The sequence below is a fragment of the Mizuhopecten yessoensis genome, unplaced genomic scaffold (genome assembly GCF_002113885.1).
Source record: "Mizuhopecten yessoensis strain PY_sf001 unplaced genomic scaffold, ASM211388v2 scaffold7453, whole genome shotgun sequence".
NCBI lineage: Eukaryota > Metazoa > Mollusca > Bivalvia > Pectinida > Pectinidae > Mizuhopecten > Mizuhopecten yessoensis.
Genome location: NW_018407055.1, coordinates 103,013 through 129,115, shown reverse-complemented (window position 1 = coordinate 129,115; position 26,103 = coordinate 103,013). Strand labels below are relative to the sequence as shown.

At 35.9% G+C, this 26,103-nt stretch overlaps 2 protein-coding genes across 2 annotated transcripts in view; both read left to right on the top strand.

Moving 5' to 3' along the window:
* LOC110453557 (fibrocystin-L-like) overlaps positions 1 to 1,025 on the top strand; it is a 56,605-nt gene extending 55,580 nt beyond the window's left edge. Inside the window, exon 38 of the mRNA XM_021502533.1 lies at positions 83 to 1,025. Within this exon, the coding sequence (XP_021358208.1) occupies positions 83 to 999 (917 nt within the window). The 3' untranslated portion in view covers positions 1,000 to 1,025. The remainder of the gene's footprint in view (positions 1 to 82) is intronic.
* LOC110453559 (fibrocystin-L-like) lies at positions 1,021 to 25,913 on the top strand. Its single transcript, XM_021502537.1, has 19 exons — positions 1,021 to 1,569; positions 1,769 to 1,931; positions 3,949 to 4,170; positions 5,346 to 5,624; positions 5,835 to 6,083; positions 6,402 to 6,569; positions 7,168 to 7,401; positions 7,795 to 8,442; positions 13,061 to 13,223; positions 13,712 to 13,944; positions 14,085 to 14,330; positions 14,538 to 15,074; positions 17,022 to 17,314; positions 17,673 to 18,044; positions 19,438 to 19,831; positions 20,385 to 20,545; positions 21,644 to 21,728; positions 23,740 to 23,964; positions 24,222 to 25,913. Exons 1-19 carry the CDS (start codon positions 1,132 to 1,134, stop codon positions 24,485 to 24,487), a joined length of 5,376 nt encoding a protein of 1,791 aa, XP_021358212.1. The 5' UTR covers positions 1,021 to 1,131; the 3' UTR covers positions 24,488 to 25,913.
* The last annotated feature ends 190 nt before the right edge of the window (positions 25,914 to 26,103 follow it).

Below are 26,103 nucleotides of genomic sequence, written 5' to 3'. Positions count from 1 at the left end.
TTTATTGCACTTTGCTTAACACATTCACGCAAGTGTGTTTTTTTATATTATTTATGAAATTTACACCACAATTGCATTACAGGAAACTTAGCTTTGCAGAAATGCGCACAGGGCCGATATGGACAGGAAATGGGAAGTGATCAATTTGGTGCGCATGTGATAATTCATACAACAGATCCAACCAAACATTTAACAACAAGTCGCGTAGAGTTTGTTGAGTTCGTCCACGTCGGACAAGCCTTCCGTCTTGGTCGGCATCCTATCAACTTCCATATGACTGGTGACATGTCTAAGTCGTATGTTCGTGGATGTGGAATTTACGACACGTTTAATCGAGCTATCAACATCCGTGATACACACAACCTTCTTGTGGAGAGAAATGTGATTTACAACGTAAACGGTGCGGCAATATATTTGGAAGATGGAACTGAGACTGGGAATCTATTTCAATACAACCTTGGCGTGTTGGTGAAAGGAAGCTCACAACTATTGAACGACGATATCTCAGCAGCAACGTTTTGGATCACAAATCCAAACAACACTTTTCGTCACAACGTTGCTGCTGGTGGAACACATTTTGGATACTGGTTTTATTTGGAAAATATCGCAACGTCCTCTTTAAATGGCAGGTATAGACCGCAATATACCCCTCTCGGTGAATTCAACAACAACACTGCACATTCCTTAGGATGGTACGGCTTATTGATCTACCCCATATATACTCCGCGTGTGATGTATTCATTCAACTCATCACCATCATCTCGGAAGGCTGCAGTAATAAATAATATGTACGTGTGGAACTGTCGCAAGGGAATCGAGATAGCCGATATAGGAGCCGTACATATCAAGGGTTTCATTGCTGTAAACAATGTGTACGCTGGATACGAAGGTAAAATGGTAGTAGAAGGAAATCAGTATACTGACGATGGACCATTAGTTGAGAACTCTCTAATCGTTGGCTACGTTCCGAGTATGCCATCACAGGGTTGCACGAATTGAGGTGTTGTATCTCCCTACAAGTTTGGATTCACCATCCGTAATGTTAGTTTTGTTAACTTCGACCAACCCGACTGTTCGGCACTGACTATCACTAGGATTCCAGAACAGTGTGAGTCTCTCTGTGGTGGATACATGTACAGAACTCAGAATCTGACATTTACGAATGTTGATTCACGCGTAAGGAACGACTGGATCTGGGAATCGGTGTACGAAGACATGGACGGGTCGCTGTGTGGAGCCCCGTCATGTAAAGTGTTACCATGTACCGGAAATCTACCATCAAACTGTACTTTGTTTTCAAACTCGTCAAGTATCCCATTATGTACTTGTCCTGCAGACGTAAACTTTATCCGATTCGCTATAAATCCCTACTGGTACGGTTTGCCGAGAACGTCTCTCAATTTAACAAACGAATACGGATCAACACGACACCATTACCGTAGCCGTGCTATAGATCCGTCCAGTGGTTGGATGACGAACTTTGTGTCTGGCGCTTCATACATCTGGGAATTTGACAATGGCTATATACTGACTAATTTAAGCTACCAGTTTAATAGCTATAGAATGCAGGTATGTTTGAATATCAAATCGATTTATTAAGACAAGAAAAGTAAAGGTAAATAAGTAAGAATGATTCAAGCACAGTAGTTTGTTCTTAATGTTGATCTTGTCTTAGATTTAATTTTAATTTAGTTTAATTTGCGCTATGTATATCGCTTTCACAGTATTATTTAACCAGTGTTAGACTATACTGTTTTATTTATATTAGTACGGGGATTATGTGATCATAAGCCAGGCGTTGACAGGAGAACCAGACGAGTTTCAGATGCGTTCTCATATTATCCCTCCAACAAACGAGACACTTGACCCAGAGACACATTATGACGGCGATTGGCAGTACAACGAGACGTCCGGCATGCTCACGTACTTAGGTAGGTGTTTGGTCATTTTTGTTACGTACTTGTTCTCCATGAAGCCAAGTCCTCGAGCAATAAGTTTAAAGTTATCATATTACATAAACACGTACATGCACGCATGCTCAATATATACAATGTACTATATACAAAGTGTTATTTGTTCGTCCTATTTATTTCAGTTGAAACATTGTTATTGCACCGGCTTAAGAGTAACGTGGGTTTATTTTACCCGCGCAACAAACTTAGGGGGTAAACTGGATTCAGTATGTGTGTCCGTCCGTCTGTTCGTCTGTCTGTAGACAACATATCGTACCTCATACCCCTTCTAGGCTTATGCATGGATTTTAATGAACCTTTTGCAGATTTGTTATACCTCAAATGAATTTGTGTATCTCCGAACGCCATTATGGTTCTTTAATATTTACCAGAGTAATGGCTCTTGCCTTCTTAAAACGGTATTTTACGTTACTGGAAACACGTCTACATTGCAGTATTGTAGGGATTAATGAAAGCTACTCTACTGACAAAACGTACAACCGAGGTATTGGGGCGTCAAAGGTCACAGATGAATTACTTTACTGAAATGGCTTATTTTGTCTGAAACTGTAGGTATTTTGTTTATACTAATGAAAAAGCAGATCGTGCTGCAAAAGCAGCACTATTACTACCACCTGAAGAATTTCGACTTAATTTTACAAATTTTAAACCTCTTATTACAACATAAGGTCATAGTGGCAAACTAATTGGAATTAATGCGTAGATAACAAATTATTTTTTATTAAACCTAAAATCGGTGATTGGTATCCTAGCTTCAGAGAGAGGCGCCGAGACGGCGTTGTCCTTGCCTGTCTTCGGATGGGTCATTCAGACATGACCCATTGTTATTTCCTTAAATGTGATGTTTAGCCTCAATGCATAGCGTGTCAGGAACCATTTTCAGTAAAACACTTTTTACTAGATTGTGTCGACTTTAATTCAACTCGAGACAATTTCTATAATATTACGTGTCTTAAATCTCTTTTCGAAAACATAACTGTCTCTTCAATCTTAGGCTAGCTGAAATCTGTTGGTCTTTTTAATGACATTTGAGTCATCATAGCCACTTTCAATATTCAAATGGACATTTGTCTTTTAACCATTAAGTTTGTTTGTATTTTTTTAATTTGCATTTTGGTTTTTTCGACCATTTGTGGCCCAAGTGACCGGTCCTGTGTTGATGGGCCGTTACCCTACTGACAGCTTCCGAGGTGAAAGGTCACGAATGATTTACGTTACTTAAATGGCTAATTATCTAGGAAAAGGCCATTTAAGAACGTGTCTTTCATGTGTGTATTGTATGCGTGCTTGCATCTGTTTATGCAGAAGACATGGTATGTTGGTGGACTTGCGTCCTTGTGAAAGCGCAGATCAGATGCCGACTTTATAGTGCTATATTACTGAAATGCCATGCCGAAGGCACCAAACATTGCATTCCGCCTGGTCACATTATACTGACAACGGGTGAATTACGGGTTGATACTCTCCTTCATGCTGAACGCTTAGAAGGGAAACGTTAGATATTTTGTATACACGCATACATTGGGATATTGTAGAGATTCATGAAAGCTACTGACGAACGTCCGAGGTCTTTGGTTCAATTCCAATGTCATGGGGTCAAAGGTCAAAATCACGAATTAATTATGTCATTGAAATGGCAAATTTTCTCGGAAATGGTAGATACTTTGTATAAACATATACATTACATATTAGAGTATCGTATCTAATTATGCAGGCTACATTGTGACAAACTGCCAATGTCATGAGGTCAAAGGTCAATGATGCATCATTTTACTGAAATGGTTATTAATCGCAGGAATGGTAGGTATTTCGTATACACATACCTTTGAGTAAATGTAACATTGATGCAAGCAACACTGTGACAAAATCCCGAGGTCATTGGTAATAGCTAACAAATAGACGACAGGTCTAGTTATAAAAGAAAACAAGCACAAATTTGTTTTAAAACTAACAACCGATACTGTTGTGTTTTTAGTATCTTATAGACGAAGAGATTACCAGGAGGATCGGGGTATAGAGGATACGAGTTTCTATTTATTAGTCAAAAAGTGCTTCTTCAAGGGATGTGTTACTCCACCGACACTACCACCAACGACCCCACCGATTGTGACACTGACCTACGTATACTGGTCTGCTCCTACGTCATGGCCAAACAACACACTCCCAGTGGATGGGGATGACGTCACTATCAGAGAAGGTTGTATGATTGTGATATCAGATTGTATATATATTTATGTATATTTGTAAACGCCAACTGTTACGGGTCTTGGTATGGTATTCCATCATTATTGTAATTTGTATTTATTGCTTACACTCTTGGACTATTACCCCCGTATAAAGAACTCGACATGTATGCAGTTCTTTTCCGCATGTATATAAATATACATATATCTATAAATAGATAACTGTGATAGGTGTATGCAAACTGACTTCCAAGCGTTGGGATATTCCCAAATTTGAAAAAAAATACATCCGAGATGATTGTGCAAGACGGAGTGAAGAGGGCTACAAACACCACTATCAGTCCATTATCTGCTATAAACGAGATATTAATTAGCATAACATTCTGTCATGTTAAATCGTCAACCAACGGAAACGATAGCAAATACAAGTAATCCATATTATTTTTGTTCTATTTTGTATACGAGTTTTCAATACCAACTTTACTTTTGAAATACATGTATAGCGGGCCTACATATAACAATATTATTCCTTATATGTATGAATAAAGTGAAGTTTTAATTATCAGTGAACATTATTTATGGTTCTCCGACCTAATGCACATTTGTGATTCCATTAATTTAAAACAGACATGCATGCTATTTATTCGATGCGTTTGTTCTTTTTGTGTTTGATTTTCAAAGTTTGATACAAAAGGTCGCCCTCTAAATGAATAAATGAGATTGTTATGTATCGAGAATGTATAAACATTTCATAATGCATTAATACTAAACTTTGACATATGATTTTGTGAATTTCACCTGACGAAAAGTTAAATCGATCTCGGGGGAAGGACTGACTTACACAGACAAGATTATTCCAAATACTGTAAATTTTATAAATAGTTCAGTTTATGAAAATGTTTTTTTCTCTCTCTATTCCGTCTTTGCATATTGCAGAGTTATCTTCTCTTGGGAGAAGGTATTGATTGTTACGTCATTGGGTTGTGCGAGAAAATTACGTCGTTTTCTCAAAAAATGATGACATTACTCTCACAAACAAGTGACGTAACAATCAATACCTGCTCCCAAGAGAAGATAACTCTGCAATATGCAAAGACGGAATTATGAGTTTATGGTAATGTTGCAGATGAATAATCAGAAGAAATCCAAATGAACAACTTCATTTGCATACCTTTCTCTGTGTCTACAGGTACCACGATGATTGCCGACACGATGATACCGAGACTAGATAAACTCGTTATCTACGGCGTGTTGGAGTTCGATTATGGTCCGGTTAACGATTCCTATAGAAACTTTACTCTGAGTGCTACAGACATACTCATTATTGGAGGGAGACTTCTGATTGGTTCACCAAGTGAGCCTTTCCTTGGACAACTTGACATCGTACTTAGAGGTCGCCGACCTGAACACTTGGACGCAGAGGAATATCTCCCATTCACACAGATTCCAATAAACGCTAAAACGTTGGGTAAAAACAATTCTAAATTATAATGGAAAGTTAGACCAGATATGTTTAAATGTTCATAGAATGATACTATCACATTGACTTGATTAGATTCACATGCGTTTGTTATATTTTTGTAAGCCAAAATGAAATCAACTGTTCTGTATACCTGCATACATTTCTCAACTGTATGCAACTTTGTTGCATGATTTTTTTATATGTTTTACACTGTAGGCGTATACGGAGGTTTAGAAGTACATGGTAATGATGTCGGTGTTGCTTGGACGAAATTGACAACAACAGGAAACCCCGGGGATACCACGATTACTCTAGTTGATAGCGTGACCTGGGGAGTCGATGAAGAAATCGTCATCGCCCCAACTAGTTACGACATCTGGGAAACGGAAACGTTTAGGATCACAGACGTGTCAGAGGAAGGATTGACATTGACATTGAATGCTTCTTTGCAATTCAGACATATTGGTACTTATACACATTTTAAAAGCACAAGCGAAATTGTTTCTGCAGTGCTCTAATAACAGTATACCAATTCCTCTTCTACATTTCATTTTCTTGGTCTGATTATAAATCAATACCAGCTCCCAAGAAATCCGATAATCCCTAACCTATTGGTGTGTAAATCTTTATTGTTTCCTTAATATTTGAGTGAGTTGGCTTTTGAGTAACTCATTATCATATTTTTCACGGACGTGAAGCCCTATTGGTCCATTAGTTGTAAACTTGTTTACACATTTAAACATTGAGTATGATATCTTGTATTCTTGTTTACTCATGTTACAGCTCACAATGAAACTATAAATGGTCAAGGAGTGAGCATAGCGGCGGAAGTAGGCCTTCTCACCAGAAATATCCGAGTACTTGGCGAGGGTGACGATGCCTTGTACGTAGAGCGTTATGGTGGACGGATTTTGGTGGGGGCGACTAAGTATAACAATAAATATAACGCTGGTAAGTTATTATATATAATAAAATAATGATTCAAGTAGTATGATCATGCAACGCAACTAATATTTTCTATAATCGCCCACTGTATTCCGTTAATGATACTTTGAGAGTTGGTAGAGTTAGAATATACAATAATTCGTCGTCTCTCCTCTTTTCCTGAAAGCTTTCGATCTCCCATTAATTTCCCCCTGGCCTAGTCTTTCTCTGCAGTGTTGTCACCTTTTGGTGAGCTGTTGCACGATTAATGTCCACAATAAATATTATAGCATTGCTAAACATATATTAAATTTAAGCATGTGTTTTACCATGTATGTCACACGACTAAACTGTCTATCTAAACAGATATGTGAGACAAGAAAATAGGCAAGACATATTTGAATAAGGAGACAGTTTAACGGAACGTTTAGTTTTTTTAACAATAGTATGATGTCACCCTAAATATATAGGGGAAATGTAAAATCTGGGGAAATATCAATCATAATTTTGATCATCACTAGTTTTATGCAATTAATGACCTTCCTTAATCATGTGGGATTAATTTTAAAAGTAAAAAACAATAAAAAGCAACATAACGACGCATTTCGTTTACATTTCATTTCAGGTTTTGCCCGCTTTAGTAATGTTGAATTTATCAACACCGGGCAGGTAGATGTAAGATCATTTACAAATTATCGATTTTCCCTCGAGTATAAAAACGCCAAGACCGTGACAGACAGCACACCTTCTTCTGTAAGGAAGTGTTCATTCCACAACGGCTTCTCGCCAGCGATAGGTGTACACGGAACCAATGGCCTGCTGCTGGCGGAAAATATAATCCACCACTCCGTCTCATTAGGTATGTTACACCATACAGAGATATTTATCATTGTACACATATTTCAGTGTTACACAAGTTTTATCTGGGTTTGGTTTGGTTTAATTTTGTTTAACATCCTATTAACAGCTGAGGTCATTTAAAGACTTGACTCCAGTGTGTAGTGTATGCATGTGTGCGTGCGTGGGTGTATGCAGGAGACTGGGTATGTTGGTAATAAAGTAGTCAGTTGATATGGTAATTATCTGTCACTCTACATTACTGTCTATAGCCCTGTCAACATTACTGAAAACCTGTAATCTAACAACATATTATCATATTATGTACATAGTGTTAAATGTAATAACAAATTGATTAAGTTTGTCATAGTAATCTACTCTCATGCGAATTGACAAATTTCTGTTACATTTTCAGCGATCGAAACGCAATCATATAGGACAACTATTCAACGTAACCTCGTCATACTAGTAGCAGCCAGCAGTTCCTATAGTGGAGCTATAAGTGGAATGGGGTCCCGAGAATTGACACTCACAGATAATTCTGTCAGCGGTACTGATGGAGTAGCTTTTCATGTTCCCGGTGTAGAATGTGGACTAACATCCGGTCCATCTGGAAATGAAGCCCACAGTTCATCTATAGGCTTGGCCGTTTTTCCTGGGGATAACGTTCAAGGCTCATGTTATCAAATATCGAACTATTATATCTGGGAATGTCGAGATATAGGAATCTATTACAACAATAAATTGTCTGTAGATATTACGGACACCGTTCTAGCAGAAAACACTCTCGGGATTTATGCACAAGTAATTGGACCAAGCGCAGTGTCTCATCTATACACACCGAAACATTGTACGATTAAGAACAGCCTAATCATCGGAACGACATCCTCGTATAACTGCAGCACAGACCATGTTAGAGCTTCTGGGGAAATGAGCCAAACTAAAAGAAGTCACGTTGGTTTGACGTTTGCTTCTTTCATGCAGGGAAGCAATGGGGCTCCTGGTTCCTCCTTGATTGGAATAGGGACTTACCCTGCAGTCATGGGAGTGACGAATGTTCAGAGTAAGCATTTTTATGAATTACATTGTCAATTGTCATATGCTTACCCTGCTCCACGAAACGTCAGCGTCATCCTAGGTAGGATTGAAATATTAGGAATCAATGAGATGAAATTGCAACCATTAATGGCATTCTTGTAGACTATATGGGAATAGAAATGTGTTTACCTCTTGGAAATATGCTTAATTAACTAAGTGTTTAGCTCACCTGGCCTGATGGACGACGCAGCGTCTGTCGTCTGTCCTCCGTCAACTTTTTACATTTTAATCTACTGGGCCACTTTTGACCAAACTTGACATGAAACATTACTAAGATATTGGGATCTGAATTGATGAAATTTATGTTGCTACGCCACAGACGCATGAGGGGCGGGGCAAAATAGGTAAAAAATGGAGTTATCTTTAGAAATATTCTTCTCTGCTACTACAAGTAGTAGAGAGTAATGGCACATTTGAATATAATCATCAACTAGCCCTCATTTGAATTTATGAAATGTATGGCCCTGGGGTCAAGGAGTCAAGAGGTAGGGCGGGGTCAATATTGTGTACTTGTTTTTATTTATACATTTTATTTTCTTCTTCAAAACTTCTGGAGTCAAGTGGTAGGGTAGAGTCAATAGTGTATGCTATGTATCGTTGTATCTTTGAAACAGTTAAGATCCACACTCCATAACCATATATAGTAATGCTTGGCACCAAGGGATAAACACAATAATGATGTAAAAATAGGCCCTGATGTTTTCCCCACCCCTAAGGACTAAGTTTCTGGATTTTATCTTTGAAACAGTTGAGATCCCCACTCCATAACCATTTACAGCATCGCTGGGAATTAAGAGATAATCACAAGCATGATGTAAAAAAAGAGGCCATTGGGTCTTTCTCCACCCCCATGAACTAAGTTTTTGTTTTATATCTTTGAAACAGTTGAGATCCCCAGCCCATAACCATATATACAATTGCTGAATATAAAGAAATGAATGCACATACCCTTCGAGGAAGGCTTTGGGGTCATGGAGACGTAACCCCTGGTTCATAACTTTTAAATGGTTATGTTCCCCACCCTAAATATATATATACAAATACGGGGCATAAAGAGACGAATGCAGTCAAGATATTAGAATTGACCCCAGGGTCTGCCCCACACTTGCAAACTTATCCCCTGGGTCATAACATTTAAATGGTAATGATCCCCAACCCAAAACTATATATACAAATGCTGGGCATAAAGAGACGAATGCAGTCATCATATTATAATAGATCCTGGGGTCTGGCCACAACCCTAGAGACCTTGTTTCTGATTCACAGCTTGGAAACAGTTAAGATCCCCACCCCATAACCATACATAAAATGGATGGGCATGACAAATCTAATACAGATTGCTACAAGGATTGGCATTGGGGTCTGGCCTATTCCCTTGGATTTCATTTGGAGAATAGTTTGCCATAATTGCTTCGATATCCAGGTGAGCGATACAGGCCCTCTGGGTCTCTTGTTTTTAGGTCACCTGAGACAAAGTCTCAAGTGACCTATTGCGATCGCCTTTTGTCCGTCGTCGTTCGTCGTCGGTCGTGCGTCCGTAAACAATTTACATTTTCGACTTCTTTTCAAAACCCCTGAACCAATTTCAATGAAATTTTGCAGAAACCTTCCATGGCCAAAGGCCAAAAATAGTTGCCGGTTTGGTCCCCAGCCCCCAGGGGTCTAATGGACGCGGCCAAAAAGTGTCAAATTGACTAAAAAAAATAAAATCTTCTTCTCAAGACCAAGATATGATAAAATCAAATACTCTTCATAGATGGAAGGGTCTTAAGGGACCACGGAACCAAATCAAAAATAGATTGTGGGTTTTTCCCTTTTGGGCCGAAGATTTAATAGAAAGGTGAATGCATCGGGGCCTGCTGGTTGGATATTAAGGTGGCAGAAGTTTCAAAAGTTTCATGCGTGGGTTGAGCAATATATATAGATGTAATATGTATAATTTTTATTTTTTTTCAAGTCTGGTTTTGTCTGGGTGAGTTTATTAAGTGTGTAATTTGCTGTAAATTTTGTTCGATTTTTAGTGCCNACATTTGTTTAATTTCCATTGGGAGTAATTCAATTTCGGTTAGCATTATCAGTTTAAGGTAGCAGTTTGACAGTATGCACATATGAGCCCTGACTGACCCCCAGGGGCTGATGGGTTGGGCCAAAAAGGGTCGAAATGACTGAAATTTCAAAAATCTTCTTCTCAATACCCAGATATGGTAGAATCAAATACTCTTCATAGATGGAAGGGTCTTAAGGTGCTTTGCCAAAATTGTGAATTTCATTATCCTGGGGTCTTACGTTTACCCCTGGGGAGGGGGTAAACTTTACTATAGTTTATATAGGGAAATCACATTTTGGACCAACATTTGTTAAATTTCCATTGGAAGTAATTCAATTTGGGTTAGCATTAATATGACTCAGGCATGGCCTGGAGAGAGCGCAGCTCGTTCATTTGTTTCGATAGTATACTATAATGTTTGAATCATAACATTACCCATTTTAATACATACAAAATGTACGTGTAATTGTTTTTTTTTATACCATACTTGAATCTGTTGCTGGGCAAAATCATTCATTTTGAAAACAGGCATTGCCTAAAATGAGAGAAGCGTCTAAATGCCGGTTGTTTTCAATTTTATTTTCTAAATAACATTGTATAAAATATTATCTATTTATTCGTTTTATAGCGATAAATGTAAAATTAATAATAAGTAAAGAAAAGCATTCGAATGAATTATGCAGTTCAAGAGAAAACACAAATGCATTTGGTAATGTTGCATTTAATTGCCCCGTATATGGCCTCACCGTAATGTTGCGGAAAGAGTGAGGCCTAGTAGAGGGACTTCATATTTGAAGATGTATTTTTTATCAAATGTTACTGTTATTATCTGTTATTATAAAAGTTAAGTAAATTGGTGATAAAATTCCAATTTTATTTTCCGACATTATATACTTTGCCTGATCCCTCTAAATCATGTAAAAAGAGAATCACAATAGCCTAAACATATCCGGATTTCCGTCTTGGTTTGGTAGTTACTATAGGCTTCCGGTTTGGGTGGAGAGAAGAAAAGACTAAAAATTTGAAAGAAGACATTTTTTTATGTAAGGAATTAACATAACATAGAAAAAAATTATCAAATAAAGAGATATTTTTGAGAATGTGTAGCAAAGCTAAACAGCATTATAAAAATAGGACCGCGGTAACTCTATACTAGCTACTTCCGTGACGAAGGATTTTGGAAGCATAGTATTTCGACGTTATCATGACTTCAATTGTTCGTACACATGCTACCGGAAAAGAGCTGCGCTCTTATCAGTATTGGATAGCAGTTTGATGGTATGCCATATGAGCCCTTACTGCCCCCCGGGGCTGATGGGTGGGGCCAAAAAGGGTTGAATTGTCAGAAATTTCTAAAATCCTCTTCCCAAAGACCAGATATGGTAGAATCAAACACTCTTCATAGATGGAAGGGTCTTAAGGTTTATGACCCTAGGGTCTCACGTTTACCCCCTCGGGAAGAGGGCAAAATTTATTATGGTTTATAATGGCAAATGATACTTTTAATATTACATGTGAATAACTTGATTGGAATTATAACCCTGAGTTGACAGTTAGATACTATGAAAATGTTGAGCCAGCCCTACCCCCAATGGCTGTAGGGAGGGGCCCAAAGGAGTCAGTGTGCTAAAATTTCTTCATTTTCCCTGTTTAGAATCAGAGGTGCTAGTTCCAAATCCTTTTTAGTCTTAAATGTGTATGCTAGATATTGAATAAGATGGTTTTATTGTTTTTTGTCACTNATGGTTTTATTGTTTTTGTCACTTTGAATGATATTTCTGTTCGTGTTAAAAACAAAATCAACTCTCTGTATAAATATATCAGGTGACCCTTAAGGCCCATGGGCCTCTTGTTTAAAGGTTTATATTGACAAAAGCGAAAGGATAGGCACAAGTTACACATGACCAATATAAACCCCTCTGTTGTCATGTTTCATAATGTACGCTTTATTATTCAAATGCATCGATGCTCATGTATTCGGTTTCAGTCTACTGATTTTTTTAATTCTTTAAATATAGTACAAGGAATTTTCAGGTATACTGTCAATGATAATTAATGATTTTATTATATTAGATAAACTCGTAAAAACAGGGTTTCATTGATTCGGCGTTAAATAACAAACATACTGTTATCCGATTAGGGTTGGAATATTTAGGTTAACGTCCTATCAACAGCTAAGGTAATTTTAGGACGTGCTTCCATGTGCATTGTATATACGTGTTTTCGTGTGTGTGTGTGTGTGTGTGTGCAGGAGGCAGGGCATGCTGGAGTTGTTTATTAATATATAATTATAATTATAATATCCTTGTGGCATTAATCTGCCCGGCGACATTATACTGAAAACGGGTAAACCAGTTGTTGCCATTCCCTTTAATGCTGAACGTTAAGCAGGTAATAGCAACTACCATTTTATTGTGGTAATATCGGCAAACTGACTTTTTAAATGACGAAGTCTCTCGAAATGTTTTATATGTATAAGCAAAAACAAAGGTGCACTTTATACGTTTTTGGGTAACTTTGTATTTTGTGCTGACAGGTGTAACATTTGCCCATTTTAAGACGGTATGCGGTACTAAGGACGTCATGCTGACTACAGACAAGGCTAACGATGATGGACAACACCCTGTGGTGACTAGAGAAATCACCAAGTATAACTCAGAAAACGATAGCTACTTCTTTATTCATCGACCGAACATCGAGTATGTTTTATCAAATTTTATATCATTACATTGTAACTGTTCAGGTTTGCGAGACATGCTGATCAATGTGGAGATATTTTCCGGCTGACCTTCCAGTATAATTTTCATATTCGACATATGCCAAGCGATGTGCTTAAAGACGAACAGAATCTGTTTATTTCATTTACTAGTACATTTCTACTTGCTGTTTAAAGATTGTTTTATTAATATTTTAAAAATGTAATCAATGAGCAAAGAATAAAGACATGATAAACGCATTACGCAATATCCTGTCCTCATTTGAACGGTTTTCGGACCAAAAGTCAAGAATAAAAACTTATCTTGATCAAATAACATGAAATATCATTTAATATAATAAATATTCCGAGATGTTTTGTTATATTTGCAGTCCTGTAACAGAAAATATTCTTTCTAAACAAAATATTGTCGCGCATGTTTGTGAAATCATATTTTTCCTGCTTACCTAATGATGCATATATTAACAACAGCAAAGTGAATCCGAGTGACTGCGTTGACATGGACTGTGATGGACAGAAAAAAGCACTGATAAGAGACGAAGACGGTTCCTTTCTTGGAACAAAGGGCGCTGTCCTATCGCAGTCGGAATGGGAGTGGAACGGTGATCCGAGAAGGGGTCTAGGTGATCACAGGATACCAAAGGAGATGCTGACCAACCTAACAGGAGAACGTATCAACGTTAGTGATATCGCACCACACAAAGGTATGACGTCGAACACGAATCAACGAATACATTCAATGCAAAACGATACAACTTGTAAAATCATGTATATTTTTTTGAAAAATACATAACATTTATTGTTATTTGTGGTATTAAAACTGTCTCATCACTTTTTACATAAGGAATAATACGGAATGACAAGTGTCAAATCCGGGAAGCATGGCAAGCCTACGAGTGTCATGACCTCAACTACGAAATGCTGATAATAGAGAGTCTAGACGCGGACACAGAGACCCGGCGTCTGTCACCTGTCGCCATTCTCGGTGACGGGTATTTGGACTTAATAAATGGGCCTCAGGACCACAGTGGCTGTAGGCTAGGCAACTGTCGAAAACGCCTTTCTACATTCATGGCTATAGTGGCGTCAGGTTTGTATCCAGGAAAATATTGAAGATATGGTGGACATGTATTACTTTTCTATCGCTGTAAATATTTTCTAATTTGCGATTCCAAAGATATTATTTATAGCTCTGGTGTTATTAAATCAATATATTTCGTCACCTGCACACTGCTACATCGGCTGTTCTTTGTGGTTGATATGAATAATAATATGAAGCTGATTTCTGTTCTTGCAGGAAAGTCGTACTCTCTATACTTCTCAACTACAAGTCCTCAGACTTTACGACTCTTCCTTTTGAACTCCGACGATAACGAGGTCATTACGCTTGGTATATGGTATTCCCAGTCCAACCGTAGAGATGTGTACGTAGGGAATGATCCAGTGTTAGCAAAGAATGCTAGAATGGATCATGGGAAATATATCGTTGACCGACCATCAACGAAAGGAGAATTTATTCCTAACGTAAACTCAGAAGACGTCACAGGGTCAAATTTCTTCGACAGAGACTCGAATATTTTGTATGTGTTAATCAGAGGAAACAGTCCTGTTAAAATAGTAACAAACCCGTCGTTTATTGTGTCATTTCAAATACCAGCATTGACCCCAGAGGAGTTCTACGGAGAGGCGTTGATACATAATTTAGCTTTGTTTTTCGATGTACCGCCGGAGAAGATCAGAGTTGTTAACGTTGTGAGGGAGTCGGGAAGACGAAGACGAGATGTAGATGGAGCAACAAATATCCAATTCGAAATCAGTGACCCGCCCAACGGAAGTATGAATCGATGAAACTGTTACCTTTTTGTAAATTGTATAAGTTCATAGGATTGTTTTCGGTAATTTAATATAATATTGTATTATATACATGTTCCCCTGGTTTACATGTTAATAGGTGAAAGTGCTAGGGAGGTACCAAGGAACTCTTGTGGTCATATGGTAAAACAATAACTTTTCTAAAAATCAAAATAACTTTAAGTACAAAAGGGCACATCCTTTTCCCGGGTGTATTATATAACCATTGTTTTTCCTCATAATTTAATTTAAATAGGCAGTTAACACTTATCTGGTTCATACATATTTGATATTTCTATATTTCCGATATAACGAACAAACAACGAAATACAACATGTCGTTGACATATTATTTTATTTTTTTACTGTACGACGTCATCACTGTTTGTGGTGTTTTAATTCAAACGATATATGACTGAAAAAGTCGATAATTTAGGAATAGCCTCCAAAAGGTTCTATCCAAATATAAAGATCTGCGAAAGTTATTAAACGCGAAAAGTATTATTTATATATTATATATATATATCAATTTAACTAGTCTAACCTGAAATTGTGAGGGAGATTTTTTGAAGTTTTCAAACTATTTAAAGAGTGAAGTCTTTTGGAATGAAACGATATACAACGAAACAAAGCTCGAACGTTATCTCCCTACTCTAGTTCAGAGAAATAAAAGATCGATGAAGATATACAATTGTTTGGTCCGAAATAATATACCTGTTCTAAGGAAAAAGAACCAAACTTAAAAGAGGTTGTCATAAAGGTAAATTATAACCACGCGCTCTCACCGAAACGGGGGATATGAATATTTTGTTTTGTCCACTGACTGTCACACATCGCACACATCGTTTCCGTCCAATAACTTCAACAAATGATAACTGATTTTCGTCAAACATTGTAACAATGTTAAATGCCGTACGGGCTCGGCCACGTTCGATGACCACTTTTAGCGAAATTTATTTGACGGAGTTATGGTCCCTTGAATAATGAAAATCATCGTTATCTGGCGATTCCGTGCAATAACTGCAACACATGTTTACCCATTTTCTTTAAACTTGGGACCAGGGTTGAATGTCTTGAGGGCTCGACCGAATTCGATGACCACTTTAATCGGACTCCATTTGGCGTTGTCATTATCTGTAGTTTCCGCTTAATAACTCTAGCCAATATTAGATAAGGTGTTTCTTTTCTTCGACTTTGCAAGGTACACATTATGTCTCAACAGTGCGATACTCACATGTTTAAACCACCTAACCTCAATAATGTTTACCTTCAATATGTCCTGAAAGCGAGGAAAATATATTCAACGAATTTGCTTGTTCATATTAATACATTTACTTAACCCTAACTGAATCTTGAATGAGAAAAGTGTGGTTTTAATATGATGGTTGATGCATGTTCTAATTAATTGGAGTATTTTGTCGTTTAACATGGGAAGAATACGATGAACATTTAATTAAATTTAATCATATAATGACTAAGAGTGTGATATTTCGATACATTTTTTGTTTTCATTACAAAATACATTGCAACGGAACATTTTTCAGTGATGAAACGTCTTGCATTAGGACGATATGAAATATGTAGTGTCTGTGTATTTTCATCTACTTAGTTTCTTGCGAATGTGTGCTATTTAAAAATTCATAAAGGAAAACAAATTTCTGTTCACATACAGTTGAACTTTTTTCAAAGTCCTGATTCATCATTTAGTGAATGTTGTCTATTAAATTGAGCCCCTCACACACACACTAACATGCACACAAAACAACAGTATTTATTAATTTTTCGTACAAACATGCGTAAATCGATTGGAGTTTCCATAAAATGTGAAATAAGTATTTTTTGCTATCAACTTCAACTTGTTTTCTTCATTATTACTTTAAACTTAAAATAGCCTTTACTTTTGATTTATTTCGTTTGGTTCTCTATTGAAGCTGGAGGAAATAGCACGGTAAATGAAACATTGACAACAGACTCGCTGTTAAACATGTCGTCAAAGTTTATCAATGAGGTCCAGGGAGGAGATATCAGCAAGGCCCTAAATGTGTCTGTTACACGTATTAGTGTAAGTGAACCTCTTGTTGACAATGGACTGGACGCACCACGCTCTGACACTTCCGGGAAAATCACTGTTCCAAAGCGTATGAATATGTCTGTACAACTGGTTCCGTCTTATGAAACTGTGCCATTTTCTAACCAACCTTGCTTGCACATTTTTGACGTTCAGGTAACTAACTTTTTTTGGATTCAAACTTTTTGTAGACGAAGTTGAATGTTATGAAAAATTTGCAATAAACTATCTGTATGTATCGAAGTAAATCAATCAACGGTATGGAATGTTTATAACTGTAACGTGCGCAGCGATAGGGAACGTGATTAATATAATCTCTGTTTTAATATCGCATGTGGATTGAAAGTTGAAATGTACGACAGTTGAGCTAGTTCCCTTGGTTATTATACCATCTAAAATATTTGATACAATTTCGATTGTCAAATATTTATCGTTTCAACGATTTTTTTTGTATTGATATACTTTCATAATAATATAATTTAAAGCATTTGATCGTGTTTCCTTTGCCTTGAAGGATGAACCGATGAAAAAATTAGGCAGCATTAGCGATCCTTGGCGAATCACAGCATATCTCCAACCAGGCGTGAACCAACCTGCCCAGTTACAGGGTATTACAACATTGGATATCATTGGTGGATGGGCCAACTTCACCGATCTCGCGTTATCGCAGTACGGAGAAAACTTCTCTATACAATTTAACAAGACTTATCCAGAGAATAAAATCCTTTTGAGTTCTTGGTCAGATAACTTTTCAATCAGTAGAATCAACATCAGTCTAAGAATCAGTGTATCAGTCGACATAATCATTATAAACAATGACACCGAAATCCGGATTGAGCTGATGGATGATGCCACACAACATGGAATCAGCAATATTTCTTGGAGGGTAATTATTATGAAATGTATTGGTTTATGTAAAATATAGATGTTTTTAAATGAAATATCTTATATATATACTGTAGTAATAAGGAGATGTTTAAAACTGATAACATTGAAAAATAATTCCGTATATTTATCCCCCGCTTTTCGAAGGAAATCGGCGGATATCTATTTTGAAAGGTCCGTCTGTCACGTTTCAGTTTCCATGCAATAACTACGCTAGTAATGGTCTGATTCCGGGTCAATGTGATCCTTGCATATTCACGCATAATAAATCTCTCTTATACATTTTGATTGGTGTATTGGTCTCAATGCAATAAGTGTGTTAATTATGGTCTTATTTAAACAAAATGTGGTGTGCATGTACATATTAACAGGTTAAAGACTAAGATTGCTTTCAGAGACCCTGAAGTTCTCATCTGTAATTGATTTGTAAATATAAAATGTATGAGGAAAAATAACTGCACCTGGGGTTTTTTCCATACTAGCGAAGCTCAGCATATCAATCAGTCAAGTCTATATATGGTATCCAATGATATTGTTGTTTTCCAGAAATTCTCTAATGAAATTTCCATAGTTACTTACCTCTTGTGAGTAGTCTCTTATACATACCATGCATTTATATTTGACGATACGTCCCAATACCATGTATCTCAACCTTTTATTTCAATAGTTACCCAAAGACACAAAATGAACACGTCCTATTTCTAAGAAACTTTTTCTTTCTGTTTTGTCTACTCCTAAATCTCCCTACTAGCATATCATGATTCAAGAAACTCAACAATAACATTTCATCTTAAACATTTCCTGAAAGCGGGGGATATTCTTTCCACGAATTCAATTGTTGAATTGAATATTACGGTTCATATATATGGAGGTTTATTTGGTGTATCTTATGTTGATCAAGTGTTGCAAGATTCGAAACAAGTATTGTAATGGCTCTGACATGAAAACATTGTTCTGTACGGTTCACTTTGTAAAACATTATTTACGGGAAATTGGTCTATATCATACGATTTAATGTTGTAAATAATTGTTCTATTACTATCCTGCCTTTTCGCTTTGATCTTACTTTTGCAGAGTTTTGCTTTTTACTTTTTAGTTTCTTTGTTGGATTGAGTTGTGTAAGTGTCCTAAGTTCAGCACAAAAATATACACAAAAGCAAGCTTAAACAACACATATAAAGGTACAACTTCTTAGATGACCTTAGCTGTTAAGCTGTTGAACACAAAAACACAGACCAAATCAAACTTGACTTTACCACTGATGGTCCATTACTATACACTTTTTACATTTCGCTCTGATGTATGCCAAGTTCCTGTTTTAAATTTAAATACTAATCTTGGCCTTGTGTTTATCAAAGAGATATGCATAGTTACGACTTTCTTATATTTTGTAGGGTCACACATGGACTGCATCAGTTGACATAAGTTCGGAAACACACGTAAATGTGACAGGGTTGAGAAACACAACATTTAACCCTACTACTGGAAAAGCCGTTTTTAATAACCTTGCCTTCGATCAGATCGGTGTCTACTTTCTGACGTTCTATGTAAGGTCATTTCCGGATGAGTATGACCTGTCTGGCGACTTTCGAGTTGAAGTCATAACAGAAAACCAGCTTGAACTATATCGAGACAATACAACTATCGTCACAAATATATCGCTGATATTCAATGACAATTATACAGAGATTGTTGGAGCTAATGATAAACAGTTCGGAGCCGCAATCGTCAACATTCTTGCACGACGATATCCTGATGTATATTTTGATAGGGTAAAAGTGAAAAAAGGTATTTGGAAATTGCGCTAAATTTCGTTCTCATATGCAGTATTTACTGTGTCGAAGCAATAATCTGATCCCTTCAGAAGTTTGTATCCTTATATTGTTGTTTAAATAATTCAAAAAATTTCTAAATTACGAAGATAAAAACAACTTTGCAGCAGCAATGATTTTAACAAAGTAATAATGTATCGTATCTTTCATTATGTTTGTTTTCTGGTTAACATGATCAAATTAAGGTATCACATTTGTTCTCAAGTCACGAAAACATGCTTGTCCTTCACCCATAAAATTTATATTGTGACATATTCAATGATAGCGATGACACAGCAACCATGTTGCGTGTACTTAAAAACCAATTAGAGATAACAACGGGAAACACACATGTTTACAACGATGTAGCAATAGTTAAATTGGTAATTGGGTTATATTTAAGGTACTAAGTAAAAATATTGATGAACATTTAATATACTTACTTACTTTTTTTTACGTTATACACTTGATATAACAATAACAAAAACGTACTGTTTATGTATAAACATGTCATCATATATATTTTGTAGGCTGTATAGTCTTCGAAACAGCGATGAAAGGTCGATTGAATAATACCAACACGACACTTCAAAGCCTTTATGACTTTGTCGCAACTACAAACTTTTCTTTTCTTGGCAAAGAATTAGGGAACCGTTCTCTGCGTGTGAATTCGGAGCCTTCTAATACCAGCGTAAGTATATGATAACATGTTGATACATTATCATCACTTCCCAGATTTCGATAATATGATTATTTGGTTCGGTTTGGTTTAGTATTGTTTAACGTCCTATCAACAGCTATGGTTATTTAAGGAAGGCATCCCCTGTGTGCACGATGCATGCGTATAGTGAGTGTATGCGTGTGTGTTTTGGGAGGCTGCGATATGTTAGTTTTTGAAGAAATTTACTGGTTTCCCTGTTTTGGGGGTCATTATTATCATTCAATATACATGCATGATACGTGTTTCTGTATTCGATTCAAAAAGTATAAACGTGTTACAGGTGTTTTAATATAATATAGTTAGGCCGGGATCCAATCGTTTGATTTTAAGCAAAAGATACTCCTCAAATAGATAGTTACAGCACATGTCCTGTTCACAAATGGTATGTGTGAAATTATTCAAATGTTCAATACTCCGCTTAAATTGTCGGTAGTATACAGTTCGTTATATATTTTTGGTTTTTAGTTTATTTACACATGCATTTACTCGTATAAATCCTGTCTGAAAGGGCCAATACTCAAATTTGGTGTCATTAGTCAGCGCATTCGGGTCTCTTTTAGGATCTGCTTGTTAATATTTCAAAATCGCATTACTTGTTGCAATTTCATTATCCAGCAGTTTGAGAATTTCGGGGGTAACGATACAAAAGGAACTTTATTGAAACATCCTCTTCTGTTGATTTCTACATAATTATGTTTGTGTAAAAATGCACGATAACGGAAAAAGATATAGTTTATGTCCATCAGAAAGGGTTTACAATTCATCTTGACTGGAAATGTTGACTTGATATATATATAATTTGAAAATATATGATTTTTTCTGTATGAAAGACTTTCATCTATATACATGATAGATAATTTGGGATTTTCAAATAATAACAACTCAATTAAAATCGGAGTAAGCTAGCTAATGTCATAACATATTTTTGTCTTTTTATTAGTATGCATCACTTTAAATACAAACACGTCTTTCATATCAGTGTGTTGGTTTAAGGTCTTTGTTATAAAGATTTTTTCCATAAATTAAAATAATGCTTTACAAATATCTTCTATTATTATTATTATAAAGGAATCGACATCTACGGAAAACATCTCCTCTGCATCTGCGTCGTTGACACGGACGACACATTCAACAAACGGAAACGTCACTAAAGGTAATATGACTACTATCAAGCACTCATCGTTTGGCGTGGTTTTTTAATTTGACTGTAGGAGAAATTATGTTTAAGCCATATGTTTTTTTACCAAATACAAAAGAATGGCGAGACAGTGATCCAATAGCAAATCAATCAACAGGTATGCAGGAATGGTAAAAAAATAACAAAATTGAAATATTTTGTTAGGTTAGTCACTAAACACCGTTCAATGCTGATGCTCAAAACAACTGAGCCCGTATTCATGAAACCGTTCTCATGCTCAAGTATGGAATTTGTGCTAAAGCCGAATTTCTTGTTTTAGTTATAAATTCATAAACAAATCTTATTTTTTCAATGATTTGGAAAAACATTGAAGAGACTTAAAGCCAAAAACTGTTTTCAATGTTTACATTTGACGTTTTGATTGTTTGACAAGATTTAATCGAGTTACAAGAAAGTGGGTTTGAGCACAGAATCCCTGCTTGAGCATGAGAACGGTTTCATGAATACGGGCCTAGGTCTTTCATAAATGTAGACAAATAAACTCATGGCAGCGTCATATTTGGACGTAATTCACATTGCTTGCTTAAAATGACTATGTTTCTATTTTAATTTTAAAAACAAACTGATTTACAAATGAAGCATTCTTTTAAGTCGAATACAAGTGTTTTGCTACACTGTAAAATGTCGCTTATTTGTACTGACGAGTAAATGTTGCTTCACGTTCCATTAAAAAATATAAGTCATTTACAGTCCATAGATCAACGCTTTAATGTTCTTTGCTTAGTAGAAATAAAGGTCATCATGAAATCACTGTCATCTTATGGCTCGAGTGCTATTTGATATTTAACAGCTAATGCTTATGAACCTCTATTTATCCAAAATAAGGGGGGGGATCTTTATAATGAACAGAAACATTAGCTAGTACATGTATATAATCTTCTGGTAAATTTTGTGTTGGTGAACAAAAAATCCTTACCTCAAGGATATTTGGGGCTTAATGAATTTAACTCATCTCCAGAACACATGCTATTAATATCGATGTACAGTTGTGGGATCGTTCAAAGCGTTACACGATGTGCGGTGTGTGCTCCATGTGCACACGATGGCAAACTGTGATAAAAGTGCGCACTCGAGAGGTATCAGTTGGTATATATTTAGGAATTATTTTGGAATAAATACGATTTCGTATTTAAACTTATATCTTTCCTGATTTTAATCTTTTGCCAAACTTCAGCCAGATGTACATGGTCATCTAATTATCTAGCAGAAATCAACACATAACGTTTCAAAATTATTTGAAAGTACCTATATCGACACGTTCGTAAATAAAGTAAGGACATACAGATGTACGTACTGTACCCACAGATGGCATGTAATCAAAAAAGCCTTACATGTTACCAGTTAACTGTTAATTACCAGTTAACGGGTGCATTTGTTGTATCACAACACTCTAATGTTGGTGAATTGTGAGATCACACACCTGTTGTTTCCTTTAAATCACCTGATAATCCCCTTCTGATAAAGTACTCATTAAAACAACTGTTCTGGAATCAAGAAGTCCATCTTCGCAAAGGTAAGCATTTAACATTGACTTCCTCTGAACCAATGTATATGACAATAATCGGTAACAAGGTGAGTAATTACGTGTGCAAAAAAAATATAAAAGAATAATATCACAAAGTGTAAGGTTAAAAACAGCTTATTATTGACATTCTAATACAATGAAATTCGACATTGGCAAATCATAATCATACTTTTTGTTTACGTTTTACTGAAAACAAATTTCATGGGACAGTACAAGACATGTACACGTGCCTTCATGCATAAAACTCATATGCAACTGTTATTTGATTCCAGGATCTATCGAGTGAGTATTTCATAGTCTGTGATATGCACTTTGTCGATTATTAAGTTTGGTTTTTATACTTTCACTTTTATATTTGTACTTATAAAAATGGCTTATGTCTTTATTACACAGAGCTAAATTTAGATACATTAATTGCTTGCTTCATTATTTTTTGACAAGTTACTACGAGTCAAGCCATGACAACCGAAGACAACAAACACATAACTACCAGCAGTGAAGAATCTACAGTTACTGACACAACGACACCGATTTCCACTAATGCCGGACTGTCCTTTCCTGTGGTGATTGTAATAGTCATTACTCCAGTAGCAGTACTGCTTGGAGTAATTTTTATTGTCATCATTTGTAAGTGCAAGAGGATCCGGAAACAAGAGCAACAATCAGGTAGGTTTAAAATTTAAAATATCATTGTGATTCGCGAACAGAATTAAATAACAATATTTGGCTATTGGAGAAATCGAAAAATAAACTTTTAATGCAATACTTAATGTTAAAATTGTAAATTAGTTGATAAAGTCATCAAATATAAACTAACCAGTATTGCAATATTCAAGAATTAATTTGCTTCAATTATTGTTTACGTAGTTTCAGGTGAATTTAAGCTGATTTGCCGTTAATGTTGTTTTTGTTTGTAATTTTAGAACGTTTGACGAGAACTTCAACAGTTAGCTCGGATGACTTTAAACCAAGACCAGGCGGAATAAAAAGTAACGAATATGCTTATCTGTCCCCTTTCTCGATGGACTCGGATATCAAGTCTTATAAACATCACATTCCGCGACTACAAACTAACGTCATCAGGAGGCCATTCACCCCTACGTATGAGATAGAGAATCAACAACCACCGTCCTCAGCGGGAAGCATGCTTTCAAGCCAGGCAGAGGATTATAGAAGAAAGTTGTATTAGTAATTGATACGAAATGAGGAATTTGTTGAAGAAATTTTGTGAAAAATCACAGCGTAAAATAACCTAATGGGATCCAGGTGACGGTTCAAATAGCAGATTTAATCAAGGGAATACAAGGAAAATCAATGTCTTAAAGCTCAGTAAATTCATAAGACGCAAAGTCATTAATTCTACTAGGGTTGCTCATACATTCGTAAAATAACATAACGCAATGTCGTGTAAAACGGTATGAACTTTGACTATTCGGCTTCAAATGTTGAATACATATTTGACAACCAATGAGAAATAAGGTGTCGGTCATGAATATTTGTTTATATTTTTGTAGTTAGTGTAGTTCAGGTACTAGAAGGATATATGGAATTTAAGTAGTTATTTTCATAGAGTTGGTATTGATCAGGTTTGATTTATGAACCAGTTTACATTATTTTAATTTTATTTGCTTTATGCTACGTTCTATGTAATGAATGGCTGTTACATACACTTGTATATAACTAAAACTTGTAACACATTTAAGCTAATCCCGATAAAATAACCTACTCTAAAGGATAATATTTCAACATAGAATACTAAATTGAACATGTATTGTCATTAAATTGGATATTTTTAAATAGTTATACAAATATAACCTAATTATATACCAGTGGGTGATCTGCTACATAAGACAACGATTCTACGTAATGAAAATGGATTAAATTTTAACGTTAAGTACATGTAGCTATCATATGTATGTGTAAGTAATCGATGTTTCCAATTTATATTATATGTTTAGTTGTATAGGTATACATGTATAAAACACTGATCGTATCATTAATAATCTGATGCAAACAGCCATAGCGACTCCTAGCTGACCACTTATTACTTCGATCAAACGACAGTTACACTGTGCTAGTTATGTAAAAAGACTTTCCATGCAAGCTCTCGATGATGAAACTTCAGTACTTCTATAATTTTGTTGTGATTTTGTTTAGAGTGGAAGAAATATACAATTTTGCATTTGAAAGATATCGCATAACCCGCACTTTGTTACCTTTTCAAACCTTTTTGTCACGTTTCCCGCTGCATCAGATATCCCAAATACGACATTTTTAAAACTAAAGATCATAGCCCGCGGGTAATAAACGATAAACGACGGTATCTTATTATGGCTTGCTATAAAAATCAGCGAAATTTGTCGACATCGTATAATATCGTTCTTTCGATGCAACAATACCCTGAAGTTTTCTATGACAAATAATGTTTTGTTAAGAGTATTAAAATGAAAATATATATTATAAAAAGTATCGGAAAGAGTTGATTTAAGTTGACAAAGTGTGATAGCGCACAGATTATGTATTATAGATATGTAACCTTGCCCTTAGTTTACTCTATATATCCAATAATATAGCATAGCTTTGCACGTAGTTATAAGTTTCTTTTTCATATCCATGTGTGCTTAATAAATATTTTTCCTTTTTTCTCCTGACTTTCTGTTTTCATTGATGGATTAATAATTGTTTTCTTTCCCTCAACATCGAAAATCGTTAAAATCAAACAACCGTATATCAGGGTTATTTTTCACGAGTGTGCAACATTTGCTTTATTTACGATCATATGATGTTGAGAAAAATTAAAAACAC